At 45.1% G+C, this 27,180-nt stretch overlaps 1 protein-coding gene across 2 annotated transcripts in view; it reads left to right on the top strand.

The window, feature by feature from the left end:
- Positions 1–27,180, top strand: part of LOC139265315 (chloride channel protein 2-like) — a 684,518-nt gene that overhangs the window by 418,828 nt on the left and 238,510 nt on the right. For both annotated transcript variants that reach the window (XM_070882282.1, XM_070882283.1), the window contains exon 7: positions 21,418–21,496. In XM_070882282.1, coding sequence (XP_070738383.1) covers positions 21,418–21,496 — 79 coding nt within the window. The remainder of the gene's footprint in view (positions 1–21,417; positions 21,497–27,180) is intronic.

The raw sequence follows: 27,180 nt of genomic DNA, 5'->3' as shown, positions 1-27,180 counted from the left end.
ATAAGACCAGTTCGTATCAAATGATTCTTGTTAATATTTGTTCGTACACCGACTGTGAAATTGTCCATGTTGGATCACAGCCGCTTAATTTAGCCCAAGTAACTTGCCACTTACATCAACAACAACTACTTGTATTTATTTATATAACGCATTTAACGTAGTGAAACGTCGCAAGATGCTTCACTGGAGTAGTATGAGATTTTAAAAAATTGACACCAAGCCACATAAGTAGAAATTAGCGCAGGTGACCAAAAGCTTGGTCAAAGAGGTATGTTTTAAGGAGCGTCCTGAAGGAGTAAAGAGAGGTAGAAAGGCGGAGAGGTTTTAAGGAGTTCCAGAGTTTGGGGCCCAGGTGACAGAAGGCACGGCCACCAATGGCTGAGCATTTATAATCAGGGATGCGCAAGAGGGCAGAATTAACGGAGCGCAGACATCTTGGGTGGGGGGGTGGGGATTGTGGGGCTGGAGGAGATTACAGAGAAAGAACATAAGAATTAGGAGCAGGAGTAGGTCATTCGGCCCCTCGAGCCTGCTCTGCCATTCAATGAGATCATGGCTGATCATCTACTTCAACTCCACTTTCCTGCATTATCCCCATATCCCTTGATACCCTTAATATCCAAAAATCTATCGATCTCTGTCTTGAATATACTCAAAGACTGAACCTCCACAATCATCAGGGGTAGAGAATTCCAAAGATTCACCATCCTCTGAGTGAAGAAGTTTCTCCTCATGTCAGTCCTAAATGGTGAGATTGGGACACAAACAATCTTCCGGATATAAAAGGGGTCAGAGAGTCTAGTAAGAAGGAGGAACGGAGGGAAATCCTTATTTGTCGGGAAATTGTGTTGGGGAAATTGATGGGATTGCAGGCCGATAAATCCCTAGGGCCTAATGGATTGCATCCCAGAGTACTTAAGGAGGTGGCCTTGGAAATAGCGGATGCATTGACAGTCATTTTCCAACATTCCATCGACTCTGGATCAGTTCCTATGGAGTGGAGGGTAGCCAATGTAACCTCACTTCTTAAAAAAGGAGGGAGAGAGAAAACAGGGAATTATAGACCGGTCAGCCTGACATCAGTAGTGGGTAAAATGATGGAATCAATTATTAAGGATGTCATAGCTGCGCATTTGGAAAGAGGTGACACGATAAGTCCAAGTCAGCATGGATTTGTGAAAGGGAAATCATGCTTGCCAAATCTTCTGGAATGTTTTGAGGATGTTTCCAGTAGAGTGGACAAAGGAGAACCAGTTGATGTGGTGTATTTGGACTTTCAGAAGGCTTTCGACAAGGTCCCACACAAGAGATTAATGTGCAAAGTTAAAGCACATGGGATTGGGGGTAGTGTGCTGATATGGATTGAGAACTGGTTGTCAGACAGGAAGCAAAGAGTAGGAGTAAATGGGTACTTTTCAGAATGGCAGGCAGTGACTAGTGGGATACCGCAAGGTTCTGTCCTGGGGCCCCAGCTGTTTACATTGTACATTAATGATTTAGACGAGGGGATTAAATGTAGTATCTCCAAATTTGCGGATGACACTAAGTTGGGTGGCAGTGTGAGCTGCGAGGAGGATGCTATAAGGCTGCAGAGTGACTTGGTTAGGTGAGTGGGCAAATGCATGGCAGATGAAGTATAATGTGGATAAATGTGAGGTTATCCACTTTGGTGGTAAAAACAGAGAGACAGACCATTATCTGAATGGTGACAGATTAGGAAAAGGGGAGGTGCAACGAGACCTGGGTGTCATGGTACATCAGTCATTGAAGGTTGGCATGCAGGTACAGCAGGCGGTTAAGAAAGCAAATGGCATGTTGGCCTTCATAGCGAGGGGATTTGAGTACAGGGGCAGGGAGGTGTTACTACAGTTGTACAGGGCCTTGTTGAGGTCACACCCCGGAGTATTGTGTACAGTTTTTTCTCCTAACTTGAGGAAGGACATTCTTGCTATTGAGGGAGTGCAACGAAGGTTCACCAGACTGATTCCCGGGATGGCGGGACTGACATATCAAGAAAGACTGGATCAACTGGGCTTGTATTCACTGGAGTTCAGAAGAATGAGAGGTGATCTCATAGAAACGTTTAAAATTCTGACTGGTTTATAGACAGGTTAGGTGCAGGAAGAATGTTCCCAATGTTGGGGAAGTCCAGAACCAGGGGTCACAGTCTAAGGATAAGGGGTAAGCCATTTAGGACCGAGATGAGGAGAAACTTCTTCACCCAGAGAGTGGTGAACCTGTGGAATTCTCTCCCACAGAAAGTTGTTGAGGCCAATTCACTAAATATATTCAAAAAGGAGTTAGATGTAGTCCTTACTACTAGGGGGATCAAGGGGTATGGCGAGAAAGCAGGAATGGGGTACTGAAGTTGCATGTTCAGCCATGAACTCATTGAAGGGTCGAATGGCCTACTCCTGCACCTATTTTCTATGTTTCTATGTAAATTGCTGACCCCTTATTCTGAGACTGTGACCCTTGGTTCTGGACTCCTCAGCCAGAGGAAACATCCTCCCAGCATCTACCCTTTCAATAAAATCACACCTCTTTCTTCTAAACTCTAGAGAATATAAGCCTCGTCTACTCAATCTCTCCTCATAGGTCAATCCCCACATCCCAGGAATCAGTCTGGTGAACCTTTGTTGCACTCCCTCAATGGCAAGTATATTTTTCCTTAGGTAAGGAGACCAAAACTGTACACAATACTCCAGGTGTGGCCTCATCAGGGCCCTATATAAGACGTCTTTACTCAAATCCTCTTATAATAAAGCCCAACATACCATTTGCTTTTTTAATTGCTTGCTGTACCTGCATGTTAACTTTCAGTGATTCATGTACAAGGACACCCAGGTGCCTCTGAACACCAACATTTCCCAATCTCACCATTTAAAAAAAAAAGAATCTGCTTTTCTATTTTTCCTAACAAAGTGGATAAATTCACATTTCTCGACACTATATTCAATTTGCCATGTTCTTGCCCACTCACACAGCCTGTCTATATCCCTTTTGATGCCTCTTTGCATCTTCCTCACAGCTTACATTCCCACCTCGTTTTGTATCATCAGCAAACTTGGATATATTACATTTGGCCCCCTCATCCAAGTCATTGATACAGCTTGTGAATAGCTGGGGCCCAAGCACCGATCCTTGCAGCACCCCACTAGTTATCGCCTGCCAAGCCAAAAATTACCCATTTATTCCTACTCTCTGTTTTCTGTCCGCTAACCAATCCTCAATCCATGCTGGTATCTTACTCCCAATCCCATGAGCCCTAATTTTGTTAAATAACCTCTTGTGTGGCATCACATCGAATGTCTTCTGAAAATCCAAATATACCACATCCACTGGTCCCCCCCTTGTCTATTCTGCTAGTTACCTCGAAAAAATCTAACAGATTTGTCAAACATGATTTCCCTTTCATAAATCCATGTTCACTCTGCTCAATCCTATTATTATTTTCTAAGTGCACTATTACCACGTCCTTAATGATAGGTTCTAGCATTTTTCCGACAACTGATGTCAGGCTAACTGGTCTGTAATTCCCCGTTTTCTCTCTCCCTCCTTTCTTAAATAGCGGGGTTACATTAGCTACCTTCCAATCTGCGGGAACCGTTCTAGAATCTGTGGGTCTATGATGACAACCAATGCATCCGCTATCTCTATAACCACCTCTTTCAAAACCCTAGGATATAGGCCATCAGGTCCAGGGGATTTATCAGCTTTCAGTCCCATAAATTTCTCTAGTACTATTTTTTAACTAATACAATTTTGTTCAGTTCCTCATTCTTGCTAGACCCTTGGTACTCCACTATTTCCGGAAGGTTTTTCATGTCTTCTTTCGTGAAGACAGACACAAAGTATTTGTTTAATTTCTCTGCCATTTCCTTATTCCCCATTATAATTTCTGCTGTCTCAGCCTGTAGGGGACCCACATTTACTTTTGCTAATCTTTTCCTTTTTGTATACCAATAGAAACTTTTACAGTCTGTTTTTATGTTTCTCACTAATTTACTCTCATTCAATTTTCCCTTTCTTTATCAATTTCATGGTCCTCCTTTGCTGAATTCTAAAATATTCACAATCCTCAGGCTTACTGCTCTTTTTGGCAACATTATAAGCCTATTCCTTTGATCTAATACTATCTTTAACTTCTCTTGTTAGCCACGGTTGGACCACTTTTCCCATGGGGTTTTTCTGCCTTAAAGAAATGTATGGTTGTTGTAAATTATGTATTAATTCTTTAAAAATGCTACCCATTGCTTGTCTACCATCATACCTTTTAATGTAGTTCTCAATCTACCTTATCCAACTCTCCACTCATACCTACGTAAATTCCTTTGTTTAGATTTAAGACCCGAGTCTCAGATTTAACTTAATCACTTTCAAACTTAATGTAAAATTCTATCATATTATGGTCACTCTTCCCTAAGGGCCCCTTTACTACAAGGTTTTTAATTAACCCTTTCTCACTGCACAATACTAGATCTAAAATAGCCTGTTCTCTAGTTGGTTCCTCAACATACTGATCTAGAAAACCATCTTGTATGCATTCCACAAGTTCGTCCTCCACACTATTATTGTAAATTTGGTTTGCCCAGTCTATATGTAGATTAAAGTCCCCCATCATTATTGTATTCCCCTTGTTGCATGCACCTCTAATTTCCTGATTTATACTGTGCCCTATATTACCTCTACTGTTCGGGGGCCTATTAACAACTCCCGCCCTTGTTTTCTGTCCCTTGCTGTTTCTTAGCTCCACCCAAACTGATTCTACTTCTTGATTTTCCGAGCTAAGATCCTTTCTCCCTCCTGTCTTTATCCCATTCTTTATTATCAGGGCTACCCCTCCTCCTTTTCCATTTTGCCTGTCTCTTCTAAAAATAAAGTATCCTGGAATATTTAGTTCTCAACCGTGGTCACTTTGCAACCACTTCTCCATAATGGCTATTAGATCAATCCTATTAATTTCAATCTGCTCTATTAATTCATCTATTTTGTTGCGAATGCTTTGCGCATTCAGATTTAGTGCCTTTAGCTCTGACCTTTGTTTATTTTTCCCTGAAGTCACCTTAGTCAATAACCTTTGTTACTCTCTCTGTCTCTTCCTGACCCATTCTGCTTATTTTTACCCAGATCTCTGCTCTTCTCTGGAGCCTTGACATTTTAGTTGCTGCTTTTAAAATTATTATTTCCTGAATCCTCCCACCCCCTCTTTATTAGTTTAAAGCCCGGTCTACTGCCCTAGTTATTCGATTCGGCAGGACACTGGTTCCAGCCCGGTTCAAGTGGAGCCTGCACCAACAGAACAGCTCTGTCTTTCCCCAGTACTGGTGCCAGTGCCCCATGAAGCAAACCCCCCACCCCTCGCCTCCCACACCACTCTTTGAGCCACGCATTTAACTTTCTAATCTGCTTATCCCTATACCAATTGGTGCGTGGCTAAGGTAACAATCCAGAGATTATTACCTTTGAGGTTCTGCTTTTTAATTTGGACCCCATCTCCTTAAACTCTTTCAACAGAACCTCATTCCTAGTTCTACCTACACCATGACAACTGGATCCTCCCCTTCTCATTCTAAGTTCTTCTCCAGCCACGAGGAGATGTCTTTAACCTGGCATAACCTTCGACGCTCCCGGTCGTGACTGCAGAGAACAGTATCTATCCCTCTGACTAAACTGTCCACAACTACATTCCCTTTCACTCCCCCCACTTGAATGACCTCCTCCACCATGGTCAGCCTGCTCGTCCATCCTGCAGGCTTTTCCCTCAGCCACACAGACAGCAAAAACCTCATACCTGTTGGATAAGGGCAAAGGCTGAGGCTCCTCCAGCACTGCACCTGGGGTCCACTTACCTGCCTGAGTTGTAGTCACACCCTCCTGTCCATGACCACTAACCAGACCTGCACCACTACTTAACCCAAGCGATGTGACTGCCACCTGGATCAAAGTGTCCAGGTAACTCTGCCCCTCCCTGATGCCCCGCAATGTCAGCACCTCAGACACCAGCTCAACAACTGTGAGCTGAAGTTCCTCAAGATGCAGGCACTTACTACAAACATGGTTATCCAGCATCACAATGCTCTCCACAAACTCTCACATACTGCAGTTGCGGCACACCACCTGCACTGTCATCCCAATATGACCTTGTTCTATTTAATTAACTGTAATTAAATTTGTATTTAAGTAAGTTAGTTTACAGTTTAGTTCCTTGACTTCTTAATTGATCTGGATTAAGTAATGGGTAATGAAATTAAATATCTACCTGTAACACAAAGCACTACAAATAGTGTGGGCAAAAGCTACAACTCCTTCCCCCTCTTCTCCAAATTCCCACTCTTTCCAAATTCCCAAAGAGTGGGCCCAAGTTTTGGGTGGAGTTGCTCCTATTTTTTTGGAGCAACTAATTTAGTTTGGGGTATCTTAGAAATCACAATTCTCGGCATTTAGTTTGCTCCAGTTCTAGTGAGTTAGTTTAGTTTCATTTTAGTTCCTTTTTTTTTCAAAAGGGGGCATTACCAGCCACTTACGCCTGTTTTGCAAGTTTAGGCACCGAAAAGTTACTCCAAACTAACTTAGAACGGACTTTTGTACGCTCAGAAAAACCTTGCGTACACTTTAGAATTAGGCGCAGGTAGCCAGAGATAGGGGGGGGAAGGGAAGTTAGGGGATTTTCCAAAGCATTAAACATTTCACTTTTAAAACATAAAGAACCATCATCAATAATAAATAAATCAATAAATCAATAAATAAAAAATAAAAAAAAATAAAAATTAAAAAAATCATTTAATAAATCAATAAATAAAAAATAGAAAGTTCCTACCTAACCTAACCGTCTGGGATCCCAGCCAGGGCAAGGGACTATGTGCTGCAGGCTGGAAATCGGCACTCTTCCCGCTCCAGGAGCCCATTTGGCCAGGGCTCGGGTCAGCGTGCTTCGGGGCCCCTCCTACACAGCCAGCAGCCCCTCCCACACAGCCAGCAGCACATGCACAAAGAATCTGGGGGCCAGGAGCTATTGTGCACGTGGGCAGCTGCCGGCACTCTTTTTGGCCCAGGGCTGTAGCTCTGCCCCCCGCTGTTGTGCTGCGTTACGCTGACTGCTGAACAGGCCTGCTGCACTTGGAGAATCACGAGGTAAGTTTTTGGCACGCTTTTTGTTCCACCACAAAATAGGCAGACCTCACAGAGGTGCGCCGTTGTAGTCGATGTCGGAAACTTGGGCCCTTTAAATCCACTCTATGCAGACAGGGAGGGGCGAGGCCATGTAATGATTTGCAAATAAAGATGAGAATTTCGAAATCGAGGTGTTGATTAACCGGAGTCCAGGGGTGATGGGTGAGCGGGTCTTGGTGTAGGTTAGGACACAGGCAGCCGAATTTTGGATCACCTTTTGTTTACGTAGGGTAGAATGTGGGAGGCCAGCTAGGAGTGCATAGGAATAGTCAAGTCTTGAGGTAACAAAGGCATGGATGAGGGCTTCAGCAGCAGATGAGCTGAGGCAAAGGCAGAGACGGGCGATGTTACGGAGGTGGAAATAGTTATGCTGCAGCTATGTGGTCGAAAGCTCTTTTCAGGGTCAAATATGACAGCAAGGTTGCAAACAGTCTGGTTCAGTCTCAGATAGAAGTTGGGGAGAGGGATGGAATCAGTGGCTAGGGAACAGAGTTTGTGGCAGGGACCAAAAGCAATAGCTTTCAGTCTTCCCAGTATTCAATTGGACAACATTTCGCCATCATTTTACTGGGCCATGACAAGCTCTTTAGAATGTGGCTGTGATTACTCAGTTTTGTAGAATTGCTGTTTTAATTGCAGAGCTGTTGCTCTGAAACATTATGTTGGTGGGTTCACTGGGATAAAGCTTTCATTAAAATTATTTTACTGTCTTCTCTGTTTTATGCTAGATTTGAGAATTGACGTGATGTAGTCACTGGGACGAGACAAGTGGAATATACAAAATAATGTTTTTGCAATGTCGGTCTCAATGCCCAGAGGGCGCTTAAGGAATATGAACCTTGGGAAATGAGCCCATGTTCTGAATGAAAGACTATATAGTACTTGAGATCAGCTTTCTCTTTTCTTCTAATAGTTGCATAATGTTTGATTTATAAAAACAAAACAAAGCTTTAATGTGATGAATTACTGTAACACTGAGCTCTCATTTGTCCTCATTCAGTTGACAGGTAATGGCACTAAGAGCTATTTAATTTTTTTTTAGCAGCAGTGCTTGTCTGCAGTGCAGTGCAAATGTTTTTTTAGGCCAGCAATAAAATAAATTTAAAAATAAATTGCTTATTGTAGGCATTAAAATAACGTTAATCGGAAAATCTGTCAATACAAATGTGGCAAGCTACGCAATTTAAATAATCGACAAAGGATTTGACTCTGATTTTATTCAAAACCGAAAGCTAGTGCCATGGATCTGGAATTTATCATTAGATGACTAATGAAAAAGTGAAAAAGAATTAAACTTTAATTCACCAGTACGTCTGATTATTCCTCTTGAGTACAATCTAAAAATTTGTATCTTTGCCTTCAGTTATTTCCCGAAAAGTACATTAGGATATAATTTAATAGATGATTAGTGCAGCAAAATAGTGCATCAGGCTACCTGCCATAATACAATTTTAAGACAAAGCAAATAAATTTGACACCGAGCCACATATGAAGAAATTACGGTAGATAATCAAAAGCTTGGTCAAAGAGGTAGATTTTAAGGGGCGTCTTAAAGGAGGAAAAAGAGGTAGAGAGGCGGACAGGTTTAGGGAGGGAGTTCCAGAGCTTGGGACCTAGGCAGTTGAAGGCACGGCCACCAATAGTTGAGCAGTTATAATCAGGGATGCACAAGAGGGCAGAATTTGAGGGGTGCAGACATCTTGTGGAGGGGGGGGAGGGGGAGAAGCGGGGGGTAGATTACAGAGATAGGGAGGGGTGAGGCCCTGGAGGGATTTTTAAACAAGGATGAGAATTTTGAAATTGAGGTGTTGCTTAACCGGGAGCCAATGTAGGCCGGTGAGCACAGGGGTGATGGGTGAGCGGGACTTGGTGTGAGTTAGGACACGGGCTGCCGAGGTTTGGATGACCTCAGGTTTATGTAGGGTAAAATGTGGGAGGCCAGCCAGGAGTGCGTTGGAGTAGTCAAGGCTAGAGGTAACGAAGACATGGATGAGGGCTTCAGCAGAAGAGCTGAGGCAAGGGCGAAAGACGGGCGATGTCACGGAGATGGAAATAAGCAGTTTTAGTTATGCCGCGGATATGTGGTCGGAAGCTCATTTCAGGGTCAAACACGACACCAAGGTTGCGAACAGTTTGGTTCAGCCTCAGACAGATGTTAGGGAGAGGGATGGAATCAATGGCTAGGGAACGCAGTTTGTGGCGGGGACCAAAGACACTGGCTTCGGTCTTCCCAATATTTCATCGGAGAAAATTTCTGCTCATCCAGTACTGGATATTGAACAAACTGTCAGACATGAGGGGTCGAGTGAAGTGGTGGTCAGGTAGAGCTGGGTGTCGCCAGCGTACATGTGGAAACTGATGCTGTGTTTTCGATGATGTTGCCAAGGGGCAGCATATAAATGAGAAATAGGAGGGAGGACCAAGGATAGATCCTTGGGGGACGCCAGAGGTAATGATGCAGGAGTGGGAAGAGAAGCCATTGCAGTTGATTTTCTGGCTACGATTAGGATAAATTGCTATATTTAGAATGTATATATGATGCAGATTTTTGCTTTGAGATCATTCTTTTACTACTCTTGCATGTCTATTTATTCAGAATAGCCTCTTCTGCAAGGGACTATGTACAAGAGTTTCAGGGATGTTAGGCTGTTTGATACAATGAATGAGAGATAGAAACAGATGAATGGCCCAGGGGGTTTAATGTGAAGGCATCCAGGATTGATGAGGATTTAAATGTATTTAGTGAGTAGGTAAAAGTACTCTTAGCAGGGTGATATGGGAAGGGTATTCATTTGTGGGAAATGAGGCAGTATTTGCTACATTAATAATGTCGATGGAGATGAAAGTTGGAAGGGATAGAAGTACAGAAAATATTGCAATATGTAAAATATAAAGGAAAAAGCAACATTTGTGGTATTCTACAATATGTGAATGCTGCATACATTTGACAGATTGTAAGATCATGAATGGCTCAATCTGGCGTGGTTATTTTTTTTATTCGTTCCAGAATGTGGGGGTCATTGGCAAGTCCAGCATTTATTGCCCTTGAGAACAAGGTGGTGAGCCACCTTCTTGAACCTCTGCAGTCCTTGTGGTGAAGATACTCCCATAGTGCTGTTAGGGAGGGAGTTCCAGGATTTTGACCCAGCGACAATGAAGGAACGGCGATATATTTCCAAGTCAGGATGGTGTGCGACTTGGAGGGGACTTTCAGGTGATGGTGCTTCCATGCGTCTGCTGCCCTTGTCCTTCTACAACAACAACAACGTGTATTTATATAGCCCCTTTAATGTGGTGAAATGTCTCGAGGTGCTTCACAGGAGTATTATGAGACAGAAAATTTGACACTGAGCCACATAAGTAATCTAGGTGCTATAGGTCGAGGGTTTGGGAGGTGCTGCCGAAGAAGCTGTGGCGACTTGCTGCGGTGCAGCTTGTAGATGGTACACACTGCAGCCATAGTGCACTGGTGGTGGAGGGAGTGAATGTTGAAGGTGGTGAATGGGGTGCCAATCAAGCGGACTGCTTTGTCCTGAATGGTGTCGAGCTTCTTGAGTGTTGTTGGAGCTGCACTCATCCAGGCAAGTGGAAATTATTTCATCACACTCCTGACTTGTGCCTTGTAGATGGTGGAAAGGCTTTGGGGAGTCAGGAGGTGAGACACTCATGGCAGAATACCCAGCCTCTGACCTGCTCTTGTAGCCACGGTATTTATGTGGCTGGTCCAGTTAAGTTTCTGGTCAATGGTGACCCCCAGGATGTTGATGGTGGGGGATTTGGCGATGGTAATGCCGTTGAATATCAAAGGGAGGTAGTTAGATTCTTGCTTGTTGGAGATAGTCATTGCCTGGCACTTGTATGGTGTGAATGTTACTTGCCACTTATCAGCCCAAGCCTGAATGTGTCCAGGTCTTGCTGCATGTGGGCATGGACTGCTTCATTATCTGAAGAGTTGCGAATGGCACAGAACATTGTGCAATCATCAGCGAACATCCCCACTTCTGACCTTATGATGGGTCATTGATGAAGCAGCTGAAGATGGTTGAGCTTAGGACACTGCCCTGAGGAGCTCCTGCAGCAATGTCCTGGGGCTGAGATGATTAGCCTCCAACAACCACAACCATCTTCCTTTGTGCTCGGTATGACTCCAACCAGTGGAGAGTTTTCCCCCTGATTCCGATTGACTTCAATTTTACTCAGGCTCCTTGATGCCACACTCGTCAAATGCTGTCTTGATGTCAAGGGCCGTCACCTCACCTCTGGAATTCAGTTCCCCTTTTGTCCATCTTTGGACCAAGACTGTAATGAGATCTGGAGCCGAGTGGTCCTGGCGGAACCCAAACTGAGCATAGATGAGCAGGTTATTGGTGACCTTCCATGCATAGCACTATACTGCATACATGGTCCTCCTTTCTTTTAAAATGTATAGTTAAGTTCTACAATAGTAACTACATTGTACATTCATTGGCTGTAAAGCTCTTTGAGACATCTGATGGTCGTGAGAGGCGCTATATAAATGCAAGTCTTTCTTTCTGTAAATACTGCACTCTGCCATGCCCAATGCCAGGTTTTCTAATCCTGGATTTTCTGCAGCGGTTCTCCCGATCTCCTGGCATAACTTTGGCGGAAGATCGGCCGAAACCCTGGATAAGTGGTGTAAGTGGTCACTTATGCCATTTCTCTGGGGGTTTCCGCCGAATTTATGTTGGGAGATCAGGAGACCCCCAGCAGAAATTCTACCCCATATTTCTGCAAATTACATTGTATAGCACGACTTCAGAGACCACTGAGCTGGGGCACAGCTGCGTGAAATCAATGGATTGCAAAATTAGGCTTAATTATTTCCCTTGGAAATATTGTTGGAATTAGTAATAGTACAAATCATCATGAATCATATGACCCATTCGCTATCATAAATTTAATTTCCAAAGAAAAACAGCATGATGTAACTCCTCAAAATGTTCCTAGCAACACTCCTACCTTCACAACAATGTTCACACAGGAGCACAAATTAGTTATTCTACCTGGAACCTGAGGAATCCGTATTCTGAAAACCAAACACCTGTCTTTCTTATAGTTATTTCACCCAAATCAGAATTACAATCTTGTTTTGGTAATAGCCTTAGGGATGTATATCAATGTGGCAAGTACGAACAGATTGGCAGCATGTAATGAGGTCTGAATGTTTGAGTAAACACAGAATAACCTCTGAATGAGGAGAGTGCCGGACTCTATCATGCAATGTACTGACTTGATTAGTATTTAAACCAAGAAATGGATGTGATCCAAATGTTTTATTATCAGTTATAAAGAGATACCGGGATAAATTTTCCTCATCTTTATGTAGGAACTCTGTTAATGACTCCACGAGGCAGGATTATGGCACTTGAACTATATAGATTGTAGTCCTTTTTTGCAGCTCCTAGAGTGAGGACACCAAGCGGTGAGCTCCCTTTTATACTGGGTTACCTGCAATGTACAGGTGACCCTTAGGTCTCCAGCAGCATCACCCTCTGGTGTACAGATAAGGTATATACAGGGCGAAGGTACATTCAGGTTTAGTGTGCAGTACATCATTACATCATTGGCATGCATACATAACAACACTCCCTCCTAAGCCTTTTCCAAGTCCTTATTGCTATGACCTGGGGAGGTGATCAGTTGTGGGCTGTGGGAGGTTGTGGTGAGGGTTGTGTGGGTGCCAGATGTGATCCCTGTGCTTGAGGCTGCCCTCATGCATTTCCCCGCCCCTCCCTCACACACACACCATGTGGGTGTCACTGTTGTAGGATCCCTCAATGGGAGAGCCAGGGCAATAGGTAAGATACATACACTGTAGAGTGGGTAAGTGGTGGTGGACAGGGCCACAGGACTATGTGGGCTCCTTGTCCTCCATTGGTGGTGGAAGTTTGGTCATCCCAGGGTCCACCAGGAAAGCTGGAGGATACTGGCCTCTCTTTCCTGGTGTTGGCCCTGGTGGCCGGGGGGGTGTAGGGCTGATCTGGGGCAGGTTGCCAGTGGTGGTGGCTGTGCTGCCCATTGGCCACTGTCCCTGCAGTGGGTCTGCTCCCACTGGGTGTGTGTGAGCCTTCCTGGGGCATCACATTTGTCCCAAAAGTCCAGGCTTACATGGTCAGGTAGCCCGCTGGACCTGGGGGTCTCCCACGGGGGGATACTTCTGGCATTTGCATTGTACATGTAGAAACCGGGTGTCCTTTAACAGTCTACTTTCTGCATACGTGAAACACTGAGTCGATTTTACACTGTTATCTCTCTTTACATTATTACTTTAGCACTTACAACCCTTTCTTGTGTATCAGTGTCTCCATACAGGGTTACATTAGTCACATTAAAAGATCTATCATCATCATTTAACAGTACAAACTTGTTGCTAACATCACTGTCACAAGCTTTCATTACCTTTTTTTCATCGGTTACTCCGGCATCACAATTCAAAGTTACATTTGCATACCTGCATTTGCTTACTGCACTTTTAACTTTAAAGTCCTTTGCATCACTGTGCCTAGAGTGAAAATGTCCCTTTAATTTCTTTGGGTTACCGGTCTCCCTTAAGGGGGCCTTCCAATCCGGTTCACCGCTTGGTGCCACGTGTCGCTCCTCCAACGCTGCCCGTCGTGGTCTGGTCGCGGGCCATTTTGATTCTGGGTTCTTAGCCTCGTGGTGCAGCTGCCATCTTCTCGCTCTCCTCGAGGTAGGCTGTGGTGATCATCATCTTCTCGGGTTCGGCCACAGACGACAGGAATCCACCTTTCTCATCGATCTTCTTCCCTCGGAGTCCTGCCACGGGCCGGAAGGTGAGGTCTGGACGTTTGGTTTGGGTGATCTCGTCATGGTGTTGTGCAGTCGTCGTCGCGCAGTCGAGCTGGACGGTAGGATTTCTAGGTGCAGCGATGGATCCAAGTTCGGCGCTGCATGGGATGTCGATCGCTGGAGCCCAGAGGCTGTCGTTGCTTCGACCGACTTGGACCTGCTTCATCCAACTTCTTCCCAGCAATGTTGGACCATCGCTGGCAACAATCCACAGAGGGAGCTTGTTCATCGCGCCGCCCTGGGAGACCTGGACGTCCACGCTGCCAACGACTGGAATGGTGCCTTTGGTGTAGGTGAGCAGCTTTGCCTGGACAGCAGACAGTTTTGGTTGTTTGGCGGGATTGATCCAAAGTTTTTCAAAGGTCGTCTGGCTCATCAAAGACTGGCTCGCCCCTGTGCCGATCCCCCTAGAAACTGGGACTCCATTGATGTCCACTTCCATCTTCCATGGGGAACTTTTGGTGGAGCAGGTATAAGTTCCGTACTCTTCTTCCAGGGGTTGAGCAGCTTTGTCTTCATCAGTGTTGGAGCCCAGGTGATCAGCCAACTCTTCAGAGACGCGATGAGTAAAGCTTTTTCTGCACATTCTCTGAAGGTGATCTTTCGCGTTGCAGCCTTTGCAGGTATAGTCTTTGTAGCGGCACTGGTAGGCCCCGTGGTTTCCTCCACAGCGCCAGCACGGGGCTAGCCAGTTGGCCCCATGTGGTGGACTCAGGGTTGCGGGACTCAGGGCAGCATTTCTGCCTTTGCAAGTCGCCATTCTGTTCACTGCACACGTTGGTTTAGAGTCCTGGGTATTGGCTCATCATTCGTTTGGAGTCGCCGACTGAAATCATGTCGGCCTGGCTCACTTTAGTTGCCTTCTGCAGGGTAACTGTGATGTCCGCAGAGAGCAGTTTGTGGAGGAGGCCCTCGTGGCCGATTCCGATAACAAAATTCGGTGAGCTGGTCGCCAAAAGCACACGGTGCAGCCAACCTTCTTAAATCTGTAGCATACTTAGCAATTTCTTGGCCTTCGGGTCGCCGGTGAGTGTAAAACCGGTGCCTGGCTGTGAGGATGTTCTCTTTGGGTTTCAATTGCTCTTTGTATTAATGTTACGAGCTCCCCATAGCTTTTGGTTGTTGTCTTCGCTGGGGCTAGTAGGTCCCTGACAAGGCTGTGGATAACCCACAACTGCTAAGCAGGATGGCCCTGCGTTTGTTTGCCAGTGTGGCCGATGAGTCCCCATCCAGGTCGTTGGCAATGAAAAAGTGTTCTAACCTTTCCACGAAGGCATCCCAATCTTCCCCATCGGTGACTTGTTGGAAGTTGCTGAGATTAGACATGTACGTGGAATTCGTGATCTCGTCGCCAGTTATTGTGTATGTCGGCACTCTATTAATGACTCCACGAGGCAGAGGTATGGCACTTGAACTGTATTGACAGTAGTCCTTTATTGCAGCTCCTAGAGTGAGGACACCAAGAGGTGAGCTCCCTTTTATACTGGGTTACCTGCAGTGTACAAATGACCCTTAGGTCTCCAACAGCAGCACCCTCTGGTGTACAGGTAAGGTATATACAGGGTGAAGGTACATTCAGATCTAGTGTACAGTACATCATTGGCATGCATACATAACAGTCTTCACCTGGGCGGTAATCTGGCAGAGAGGATTTCCTGCCTGTTGAAGAACTCGCCCAATTGGTCATGACTTCAGCTATGTCATAGCAACCAGGAGGCTGTTTACATCTTTATTTTAAAAAACACTAAATTGTTTCCATACCATACTTTGTGGGACAAGATAGCCCTCTATACTTTTCTGCCAGTAGTATTTATTACTTCTGGTGTAACATGGTAGGCTGGAAGTCTTGGCTTATTTTGGTAGGCACTTAACAGAAGCGTAATAAAAAAAATGGATGCTGAGCCAAAGAAAGAGCTATTTGGTAGGGTGATCAAAAGGTTGGTCAAAGAGGTGGATTTTATAGAGTGCCTTAAAGGAGGAGAACGAGGTGAATTGGCAGAGGGGTTTAAGGAGGGAGTTCTGGAGTGGGGGGGCCTGGGTGGCTGAAGGCATGCCCACCAGTGCTGGGCAAGGGCAGAGAGGGATGTACGAGAGGCCAGAGTCCGACAAATGGAGACCTCAGGAGGTTTGTAGGGCAGGAGGAGGTTACACAGATAGGAAGAGGGTGAGACCATAAACAGATTTAAACCTAAGGATGAGAATTTTAAATTCGAAGGGTTGGGGGCCAGCCGCCAATGTAGGTCACGGAGGACAGGACTTGAGCAGGATTTAGTACAGTATATGATACAGGCAGCAGAGTTTTGGATCAGCTGAAATTGACAGAGGATGGAAGCTCATCTCCATCCCTGCCTCAGCCCATCTGCTGCTGACAATCTCATCCATGTCTTTGTCATCATCAGATTCAAATATTTCAATGCTCTCCAGCTGGCCTCCTCCACTCTTCATAAACGTCACCTCGTTAGAAACCCTGCAGCCCATATCCACTTAAGATTCACTTCTACTTCCCAAGCTTCACTGATGGTCTCTCTTTTGCCTCCTCCACATGAAATTGGAGCTTGGGTCTCCCGCTGATTTGCTGACGACTTTACTGTCACTTCCCATGCAACCACGTGAAATGTAGATTTAGGCTCCGAGAAACGGTTGTAATGGCTCTGAGATCGATCCATGAAGTGACTTGTGGTTTCTTAGCTCTCTATTCCAGCCCGCATTTACCTTGTTTTATAGTCCCTGATAGACAACATTGTGACATAGGCAGTAAGGTCTGTAAACAGGAAGTGTGTGCCATACACAAGGTTTTAATAATATATAGACACAGAATTTCTAGGCTTGCAGATAAGAAAATAATAGACTGAGCAAATGATGAGGAACAATGAACCACATTCAGAGGGATTTAGATCTTTTAGGTAACTGGAAAAGGTGCCAGATGGAGTTCAATGTGGAGAAATGTAAAATAATTACTATGGGAACAAGGTACCAAAAGAGCAAAAATGTGTTAGGTGGAACATGCTGATCCAAAATGAGATCCTAGGGATTATAATGGCTAAACTCATTATGCATAATTCCAGTATTTATAACTGTAATTAAAAAGACAAGTAAGAAAATGGATTAGATTAACACAGATAGGGGCGGAAATTCGGTCGTGCCTCTGTTGCGGCATTAATCCAGGCAGAGCGGTAAATTTTGCACCGGGAAATGGTTGGGTCTCCAGCCGCAAAATTCACCAACTGGGCCCTGAGTGTGGAGCGGAGCGGTAAGGAAAGCGTTCCACACCTCTCTGAGGGTGCTGGGCTGGCTGAGCAATTGAAAATCCCAAGCTAAACAGCCGACCTCGGGGTGCCCTAAGGCTTCCATGGAGAAAAGAAATCTGGGGAAAAAACTTCCCAATACCCAATGCTTTCCGCTGCCATTACTACCCCTCCGGTGCGAAAACAGTGACGTCTCATTTGGAGTCCTATATGTAACTCAGAATAACTTACTCATAGGAAGAATATTATTGCCCTTGAGAGGGTATGAATACAAGCAACAGAGATAATTCTGGGTGTCAAGAATTTAAGTTAAGAAGAAAGTTTAACAAAGGTGGAGTTGTTTTCTTTTGAAAAGGGAAAATTTCAAAGCTTCATAATTGATGATTGAGAAGAAATGACAAAATTGATCCTGGCAAATTGTTCAACATGATGACAAGTTCAAAAACCGGGGACACAAATTAAAAATTAAGAATTAAGGAGCATGGGCCCAAATTTCCCCATGAGTTGCACCGTTCTTTTTGGTGTAACTTGATTTTTCTGGTGTATCTTTTTAGTTGCAAATATGGCCATTTAATTTGCGCCAATGTAAGTGAGTTAGTTAGGTTTTTTGTTAGGTCAGTTTTTTTTTTCCAAAAGGGGGCATTCCCAGTCACTTACACCATTTATGCCAATTTGGCCAGAAAAAAGTTGTACTAAACTAACTTAGGGCAGCGTATGTGTCCACTTTTGTCCGCACAGAAAGACCTTACTTACAGTTAAGGAATCGGCGCAACTAACAACATTTCAAGCACCAAACAAAGCACAAGCAGTAATAACCATTCAATAAAAACTAAAGAACTGAAGTAAATAATTAAATTAACAAATAAAGAACTGAAGTAAATCTTACCTTCAACTAAACTCGGCAGCTGGCCGTGCGAGAGTCCCTTCGGTCTGGGATAGGGGAGGGAGAAAGTGGCTGCCACCCACCGACTTTCAACCCTTTTCGAGCGGGAATTTTTTCCCTTTTTGCCTATTTTTCGGGTTTTTGGTCAAGCCTTAAAAATGGCAGCCTGAAACCTGGCAGAGGCATGGGGCTTCGGCTCCCTCGCGTGAGGAACAGCAGACAACTCCATTTAGCCCCGAAAGGAGTTTGGAGATCGGCCGACTCGCCCGAGTTCAGCCCTGGGGTCATAGGTCGTAGGCAGAAAGGTATTTTGTCGGCGCTGGCCGGCATCTCCACCACAACAACACGCACACCGCTATCCTCAAGCCCCAACCCGGGCGGGCTAGTACAGGCAGACGGACGGGGGGGGTGGGTGCACAAGTGCACTGGAGCCCGGGCTCTGCTCACACCGTTCTGGAGTTCCGATTCAGAGAGAGCGAGAGTGCCAGAGGGACAGGTGACATCGGAGCGAGAGAGAGAGAGAGCTAGAAAGGCCAGAAGCAGTGGCTGGGCAGCGCGGAGTATCGGAGGATAAAAGCACGCAGCAACAACGGCGGCGAGACGTATGGGGATTAACTTGGGCGCCGCTCAACGGTCGGCAAGTGTGCTTGAGCCAGACGGGCCACGTGTGGAAGGACACCGAGGTCCAGCGCAACACACGGCACTATGATTCTAAGCATCTTTGCACACTGACATCTTGAAAGAACTTCACACATAAATTATTTGTAATACAATCTAACTGCATGTTGCTGGTTATTTATTAACACACAGGATGGGATGTAGGTTAAGCACATGGCTGTCACTGTGTATGTGCTTCTTTAACATTACAAGACCGCCACCCAACCAAACGAACGCAAAGCCAGCCCAGCATGGCAAGCGACGTCGCTGCACGACAAGCTATCCTCGGTCCAAACCACTAGACTGCAGCCAAAGACGACCAATCTCTTTCCGCCCCCTCGTCCCGATCAAAACTCATTCGCACCAACCTGCTTCTTGCAGACCTCAGTGGCCGGCCTGTGCGACCAGGCATTCGGCCTGGGATAGGGGCTGGACGCGTTCTGCAGGCATCATCATCATCATCATGGGACGGAGCTACTGCGCATGTGTGACGGCTCTACTGCACATGCGCACAGCTGCCGGCACTGTTTTCGGTGCAGGGCTGTAGCTCTGCCCCCCACTCCACGAGGAGCGCCACGCCAGGACCTGGGACACACACAAGAGTGGCCAGGATCGTGAGCAAGTTTTTCGGCGCGTTTCCAGCGCACAAAGTCGGTGCATCTCAGGAGAGTGCGCCGAAAAAAGGGGTTGGGAAAATTTGGGCCCTAAGAAAGGAGTCAAGTTTCACCCAAATGGTAATAGTTGTGGAGCAAGTTAACATGGAAAGTAATTGAGCAGTAAATTTAAAAGACTGTTACAGAAGGGATTACGAGATCTAGTCAGGAGATTGGTTGGTGAGCTGATCTATGAAAAAGGTTTAGGCCTAAAGGCTTTTCTCTCCTCCTAAAAGTCCCTGTGTTATATATTTCTTCCTATCAGCCCTTACATTTTTCAATTCTTGCCTCTCTTCCCATGTTGTGAGACAATTCTAGGATTTATGCAATGTGTGTCCACAGCCATGAAACGGGTGTCTGCTGTCAAATGGTCTGAACACCTGGTTGTGTAGACAGGTTGAAGCTTCTCTGAGCAGCAATGGATGACCGCACCATCTCCAAATAACAACCATCTCAATTCTGAAAAATCAGTTGATGACAAGAGCTGTACACACATTTAACAATAGGAATGTCATGTACGGATGAGATTATATATAAATGCATTAAAAAAAGTTATTGATATCAATGTTCATAACCCACACCTTATTTAGACATGTTGAAATGCAACTTCATATTTCTCAGATATATGTTTCACTTCCACTTTATTCTTTTGTAAAAAATCTAAAATGGCATTGTATAAAATTTGCTTGCATGGATGGTTACAATATTGCAACACTACAATATTAATTCTAAACAAGAGGGCCAATTTTGATGTGATCTCTTTTATCAGGTGGAGTTAACCAACCAATGAAAATGGTCAGAGGCACAAACCATTTTGATAGTGGAGCCTCATTACCATGTTTGCGTAGAACTGTCCTGCCTTTGCAGCTCGCCAATGGGACGAGGGCTGGAATTCCAGCGGCTCCTCCATGGAGTTGAGCCGGTTGAGGAGGTGATGCCAGGGAAGGACTGCAGAGGGTTGTCCCTTCGGTGGGTCGATTTCTGTGGGACCGGGCGGAACATTTATTCTCCTTCTAGCTGCATAAAGTTTGCTTAAAAATCCTACCTGCCCTGAGTTTGGAGTGGCTTCCAGTGGTCTTTTTCCACTGCTGACGCTGCTCTTTGTTCAGTTTCAGTGCGTGGAGCCCACATCCTACATGCTCCACCAATTGGTACTTGAGAATTGCATCATAGGACATCACAGGACTTGATTACCTGTAATTCAGGCGTAGTGTAATTGCGTATAATACATTTGCACCCTGAGTTTCCTCGATCTTTTATGCTGGGCATTTGCTTTATGCCCTGATTGCACTTGTCTCTGGGAGTAAATATGCAGGCAGTACCATCCCTCGTTATATATTTGGACAGCATCTCCGTACAATTGCAAAGCCTCTATGCACACACTACAAATCTCATCTGTAATGGAAATGGCAGCTCTTTAAATATTTTAACTTTGACACTCTTCCCGGATGTGCGTCTGGAGTTCCTATGATTGTAAATGACTGAATCTAATGATAGAGGTCCCTGGAAATCTGACAGTAATGCTGAAGAAACTAAAACATACTCAGTCACAGGAATCTGTTTGTTACAGATGGCTGTTTTATTCAGTAAAAGGTCTTTGACTTCTCGATTAATACGTGCTCGAAGGTTGACCAGGCCGAAAGAGGATTAAATGTTTGCAAAGAGATGGAGCTATAGGATGCCTGTTGAACTGATCTGAAACCTGTTCAGCACAAAATGTTATAGTCCAAAGCCTGAAAGCTTATATTGGCACTACTGCATCATTTCAGCAAATATCAATAACTTTTTTTTGACTCTCCTAGATTTTCACAATGCTTAAAATATTATTTATTTTGTCCACTTTATTCTTTTGTTTAAAAAAAGTAGTATATTATGCAAAAAACCCTTGTACTTTTAAACAATGATAAGCTTATCTTTTTGCCAATGGGCAGAAAACAACGTGTTTTAATTACAACTTTATTTACTTTTCTTTTAGAATGAATCTAGAAACATTGAGATGCTGGCAGCTGCCTGTGCTGTCGGAGTTGGCTGTTGCTTTGCTGCACCAATAGGAGGTAAGAATATTGTGTTTCTCCATAAGAGTAAAATGTATCTAAAATGCATGGACTCCTTTACAAGATATCTAGTCTGCATATTAATGCTAGCAGCATTATCTGTCAATTGTTATAATTGATGTTTGAAATTTGTATTCTATTTTCACAGGTTTAAAAAAAAAACAATCAATTCATTAAAGTGGAATTTGACTTAGTCTACAGGCATAGGTAGTTGTGGCTTCTGGTTGCCTAATGAGACCCTTCATGTAAGATACACACACTTTAAAGTTCATTGGGATTAAAACTCTTATTCAAAAAGCCATTTTATTAAAAAATCTGCTAAAAATTTGATACATTTTTCTAGGATAAAGTAAAATTGACCAATGGAGGAATGCATAATTGGTTACTGTATTTAAAAAATATGTAATAAATATAATAATTGCAGTGAATTAAAAGTGATTCAAATATAACAGTACAAATTATACTATTAAAAGTGAAGAAGGTTGAGGTTAGCCACCTATTTTCTGATTTTCACCACAGACCCCTCCTGATTTGTATGATGATTGTGCTATGGATCAGTGAGTGATTTGTACTATACGTCTAACCACTGAATCATTAAAACTGAACAACTACACAGAAATCTTCAAATAAGGGTGTCAAAGGAGATAAATGAACAACACTTCATCAGCCATTTTACGAATTTATTAAAATTAATTGTATACCTCCGTTAAAGATTAACTAATATTTTGATTCGCTCAACAATTCAAATATAGATTTAAAATTTTTGAAAGTAAAATTGATTTCAAGTAAAGAAGCATGCTTGCTTGCCAGTATTTGTCTTTAGCTAATGAGTGGCATAACCGGATGAAGCTTTGGCAGCTGTGACAACAGGTGTCTTGCAACAACCCTGGGCATTGCTGAGATCCGAAAGACTTGGTGAAATTAGGCAAAGAGATTGTCCATTGCTTAATACATGGTAAAGCAACTCTGTTTCAGTAGGTGATGGTTAGCTCTGCATTGGAACTGTTGCATACAAGAGACAGAGTTCCAGGAAATAACAATGCTTAGGAGATTTCTCCACAGGCAGTGAGAGTTTTATGCAAAGAATTACAACTAGTACTCTGTATGAAGTTTCCAAACGTTGAGGTACAGCTGCAGCAGCTCTTGAGTTTCTAGCATAAACATTTAAATCTGACTTACGCTCTAACATAGAAACATTGATAATAGGTGCAGGAGTAGGCCATCCGGCCCTTCGAACCTGCACCACCATTCAATAAGATCATGGCTGATCATTCCTTCAGTACCCCGTTCCTGCTTTCTCTCCATACCCCTTGATCCCTTTAGCCGCAAGAGCCATATCTAACTCCCTCTTGAATATATCCAATGAACTGGCATCAACAACTCTCTGCGATAGGGAATTCCATAGGTTAACAACTCTCTGAGTGAAGAAGTCCCTCCTCATCTCAGTCCTAAATGGCTTACCCCTTATCCTTAGACGATGTCCCCTGGCTCTGGACTTCCCCAACATCGGGAACATTCTTCCTGCATCTAACCTGTCCAGTCCCGTCAGAATTTTATATGTTTCTATGAGATTCCCCCTCATCCTTCTAAACTCCAGTGAATACAGGCTCAGTCGATCCAGTCTCTCCTCATATGTCAGTCCTGCCATCCCGGGAATCAGTCTGGTGAACCTCCGCTGCACTCCCTCAATAGCAAGAACGTCCTTCATCAGATTAGGAGACCAAAACTGAACACAATATTCCAGGTGGGGCCTCATCAAGGCCCTGTACAATTGCAGTAAGACTTCCCTGCTCCTATACTCAAATCCCCTTGCTATGAAGGCCAACATACCATTTGCCTTCTTCACTGCCTGCTGTACCTGCATGCCAACCTTCAATGACTGATGAATCATGACACCCAGGTCTCACTGCACTTCCCCTTTTCCTAATCTGCCGCCATTCAGATAATATTCTGCCTTCGTGTTTTTGCCCCCAAAGTGGATAACCACACATTTATCCACATTATACTGCATCTGCCATGTATTTGCCCACTCGCCTAACCTGTCCAAATCATCCTGCAGCCTCTTAGCGTCCTCCTCACAGCTCACACCACCACCCAGTTTAGTGTCATCTGCAAACTTGGACATATTACACTCAATTCCATCATCCAAATCATTAATATATATTGTAAAGAGCTGGGATCCCAGCACTGAGCCCTGCGGCACCCCACTAATCACTGCCTGCCATTCTGAAAAGGACCCGTTAATCCCGACTCTCTGCTTTCTGTCTGCCAACCAGTTCTCTATCCACGTCAGTACATTACCCCCAATACCATGTGCTTTGATTTTGCACACCAATCTCTTGTTTGGGACCTTGTCAAAAGCCTTTTGAAAGTCCACATACACCACATCCACTGGTTCTTCCCTGTCCACTCTACCAGTTACATCCTGAAAAAATTCCAGAAGATTTGTCAAGCTTGATTTCCCCTTCATAAATCAATGCTGACTTGGACTAATCCTATCACTTTTTTCCAAATGTGCTGCTATTTCATCCTTAATGATTGATTCCAACATTTTCCCCACTACTGATGTCAGGCTAACTGGTCTATTTTCCCCCTCTTAATTAAACCCTTTGTCGTCCTCTGCTGAATTCTAAATTTCTCCCAGTCCTCCGGCTTGCTACTTTTTGCGGCTAATTTGTATGCCTCTTCCTTGGATTTAACACTATCCTTAATTTCCCATGTTAGCCACGGTTGAGCCACCTTCACCGTTTTATTTTTACTCCAGACAGGGATGTACATTTATTAAAGTTCGACCACATGATCTTTAAAGGTTTGCCATTGCCTATCCACCGTCAACCCTTCAAGTATCATTTGCCAGTCTAATCTAGCCAATTCGCGCCTCATACTATCAAAGTTAACTTTCCTTAATTTCAGGACCCTAGTTCTGAATTAACTTTGTTACTCTCCATCTTAATAAAGAATTCTACCATATTATGGTCACTCTTCTCCAAGGGGTCTCGCACAACAGGATTGCTAATTAGTACCTTCTCATTACACATCATCCAGTCCAGGATGGTCAGCTCTCTGGTTGGTTCCTTGACATATTAGTCTAGAAAACCATCCCTAATACACTCCAGGAAATCCTCCTCCACCGCATTGCTACCAGTTTGGTTAGCCCAATCAATATGTAGATTCAAGTCGCCCATCATTACTGCTGTACCTTTATTGCACACATCCCTTATTTCTTGTTTGATATTGTCCCCAACCTCACTACTACTATTTGGTGGCCTGTACACAACTCCCACTAGCGTTTTCTGCCCTTTGGTATTCCATAGCTCCACCCATACCGATTCCACATCATCCAAGCTAATGTCCTTCCTTACAATTGCATTAATTTCCTCTTTAACCAGCAACACCACCCCGCCTTCTTTTCCTTTCTGTCTATCCTTCCTAAATGCTGAATACCCTTGCATGTTGAGTTCCCAGCCTTGGTCACCCTGGAGCCATGTCTCTGTGATGCCAATCACATCATATCCATTAACTGCTATCTGCGCAGTTAATTCGTCCACCTTATTCCGAATACTCCTTGCATGGAGGCAGAGAGCCTTCAGGCTTGTCTTTTTAACACACTTTGACCCTTTAGAATTCTGCTGTAAAGTGGTCCTTTTTGTTTTTTGCCTTGGGTTTCTCTGCCCTCCACTTTCACTATTCTCCTTTCTATATTTTGCTTCTGTCTCCATTTTATTCCCCTCTGTCTCCCTGCATAGGTCCCCATCCCCCTGCCATATTAGTTTAACTCCTCCCAAATAGCACTAGCAGACACTACCCCTAGCACATTGGTTCTGGTCCTGCCCAGGTGCAGACCATCCGGTTTGTACTGGTCCCACCTCCCCCAGAACCGGTTCCAATGTCCCAGGAATTTGAATCCCTCCCTTCTGCACCACTGCTCAAGCCATGTATTCATCTGAGCTATCCTGTGATTCCTACTCTGACTAGCACATGGCACTGTTAGCAATCCTGAGATTACTACTTTTTAGGTCCTACTTTTTAATTTAACTTCTAGCTCCCTAAATTCGTCTCGTAGGACCTCATCCCATGTTTTACCTATGTTGTTAGTACCTATATGCACCACGACAACTTGCTGTTCACACTCCTTTTTCAGAATGTCTTGCACCCGCTCCGAGACATCTTTGACCCTTGCACCAGGGAGGCAACATACCATCCTGCAGTCTTGGTTGCGGCCGCAGAAATGCCTATCTATTCCCCTTACAATCGAATCCCCTGTCAGTATTGCTCTCCCACACTTTTTCCTGCCCTCCTGTGCAGCAGAGCCAGCCATGGCACCATGAACCTGGCTGCTGCTGCCCTCCCCTGATGAGTCATCCCCCTCAACAGTACCCAAAGCGGTGTATCTGTTTTGCAGGGGGATGACCGCAGGGGACCCCTGCACTACCTTCCTTGCACTGCTCTTCCTGTTGGTCTTCCATTCCCTATCTGGCTGTGGACCCTTTACCTGCGGTAAGACCAACTCACTAAATGTGCTATTCACATAATTCTCAGCATCGTGCATGCTCCAGAGTGAATCCACCCGCAGCTCCAGTTCCGCAACGCGGTTTGTCAGGAGCTGGAGGCGGATACACTCCTCGCACACTTAGTCGTCAGGGACACCGGAGGCGTCCCTGATTTCCCACATGGTACAGGAGGAGCATAACATGTGTCTGAGCTCTCCTGCCATGACTTAACCCCTAGATTAACTTGATTTGGCAACAACAATGCTAAAGGTTACTTACTGAAATAGAAAAGAAAAAGAAAAGCTACTTACCAATCACCAGCCAATCACTTACCCCCTTGGCTGCGACGTCACCTTTCGATTTCTTTCTGCTTTTTTGCCTTCGGTCCCCGCTGCAGCTGCACAAGCCCCGCCTTTATAGGCCTCGCTCACGCTGCTCCCGCCTCTCGCCGACTACCGCTGCCTCAGGAACACCCGCTGGGCCTTTATAGGCCTCACTCACGCTGCTCCCGTCTCTCGCCGACTGATGCTGCCTCAGGAACACCCGCTGGGCCTTTATAGGCCTCACTCACGCTGCTCCCGTCTCTCGCCGACTACCGCCGCCTCAGGAACACCCGCTGGGCCTTTATAGGCCTCACTCACGCTGCTCCCGTCTCTCGCCGACTACCGCCGCCTCAGGAACACCCGCTGGGCCTTTATAGGCCTCGCTCACGCTGCTCCCGTCTCTCGCCGACTGCTGCTGCCTCAGGAACACCCGCTGGGCCTTTATAGGCCTCGCTCACGCTGCTCCCGTCTCTCGCCGACTGCTGCTGCCTCAGGATCCCCCGCTGGGCCTTTATTGGCCTCATTCACGCTGCTCCCGCCTCTCGCCGACTGCCGCCGCCTCAGGAACACCCGCTGGGCCTTTATTGGCCTCATTCACGCTGCTCCCGCCTCTCGCCGACTGCTGCTGCCTCAGGAACACCCGCTGGGCCTTTATTGGCCTCATTCACGCTGCTCCCGCCTCTCGCTGACTGCTGCTGCCTCAGGAACACCCGCTGGGCCTTTATAGGCCTCGCTCACGCTGCTCCCGTCTCTCGCCGACTGCTGCTGCCTCAGGATCCCCCGCTGGGCCTTTATTGGCCTCATTCACGCTGCTCCCGCCTCTCGCCGACTGCCGCCGCCTCAGGAACACCCGCTGGGCCTTTATTGGCCT

This window comes from Pristiophorus japonicus, chromosome 6, assembly GCF_044704955.1.
Source record: "Pristiophorus japonicus isolate sPriJap1 chromosome 6, sPriJap1.hap1, whole genome shotgun sequence".
Classification (NCBI taxonomy): Eukaryota; Metazoa; Chordata; class Chondrichthyes; family Pristiophoridae; genus Pristiophorus; species Pristiophorus japonicus.
The sequence above is the reverse complement of the archived record's forward strand: the minus strand, read 5'-3'. Positions and strand labels throughout refer to the sequence as shown.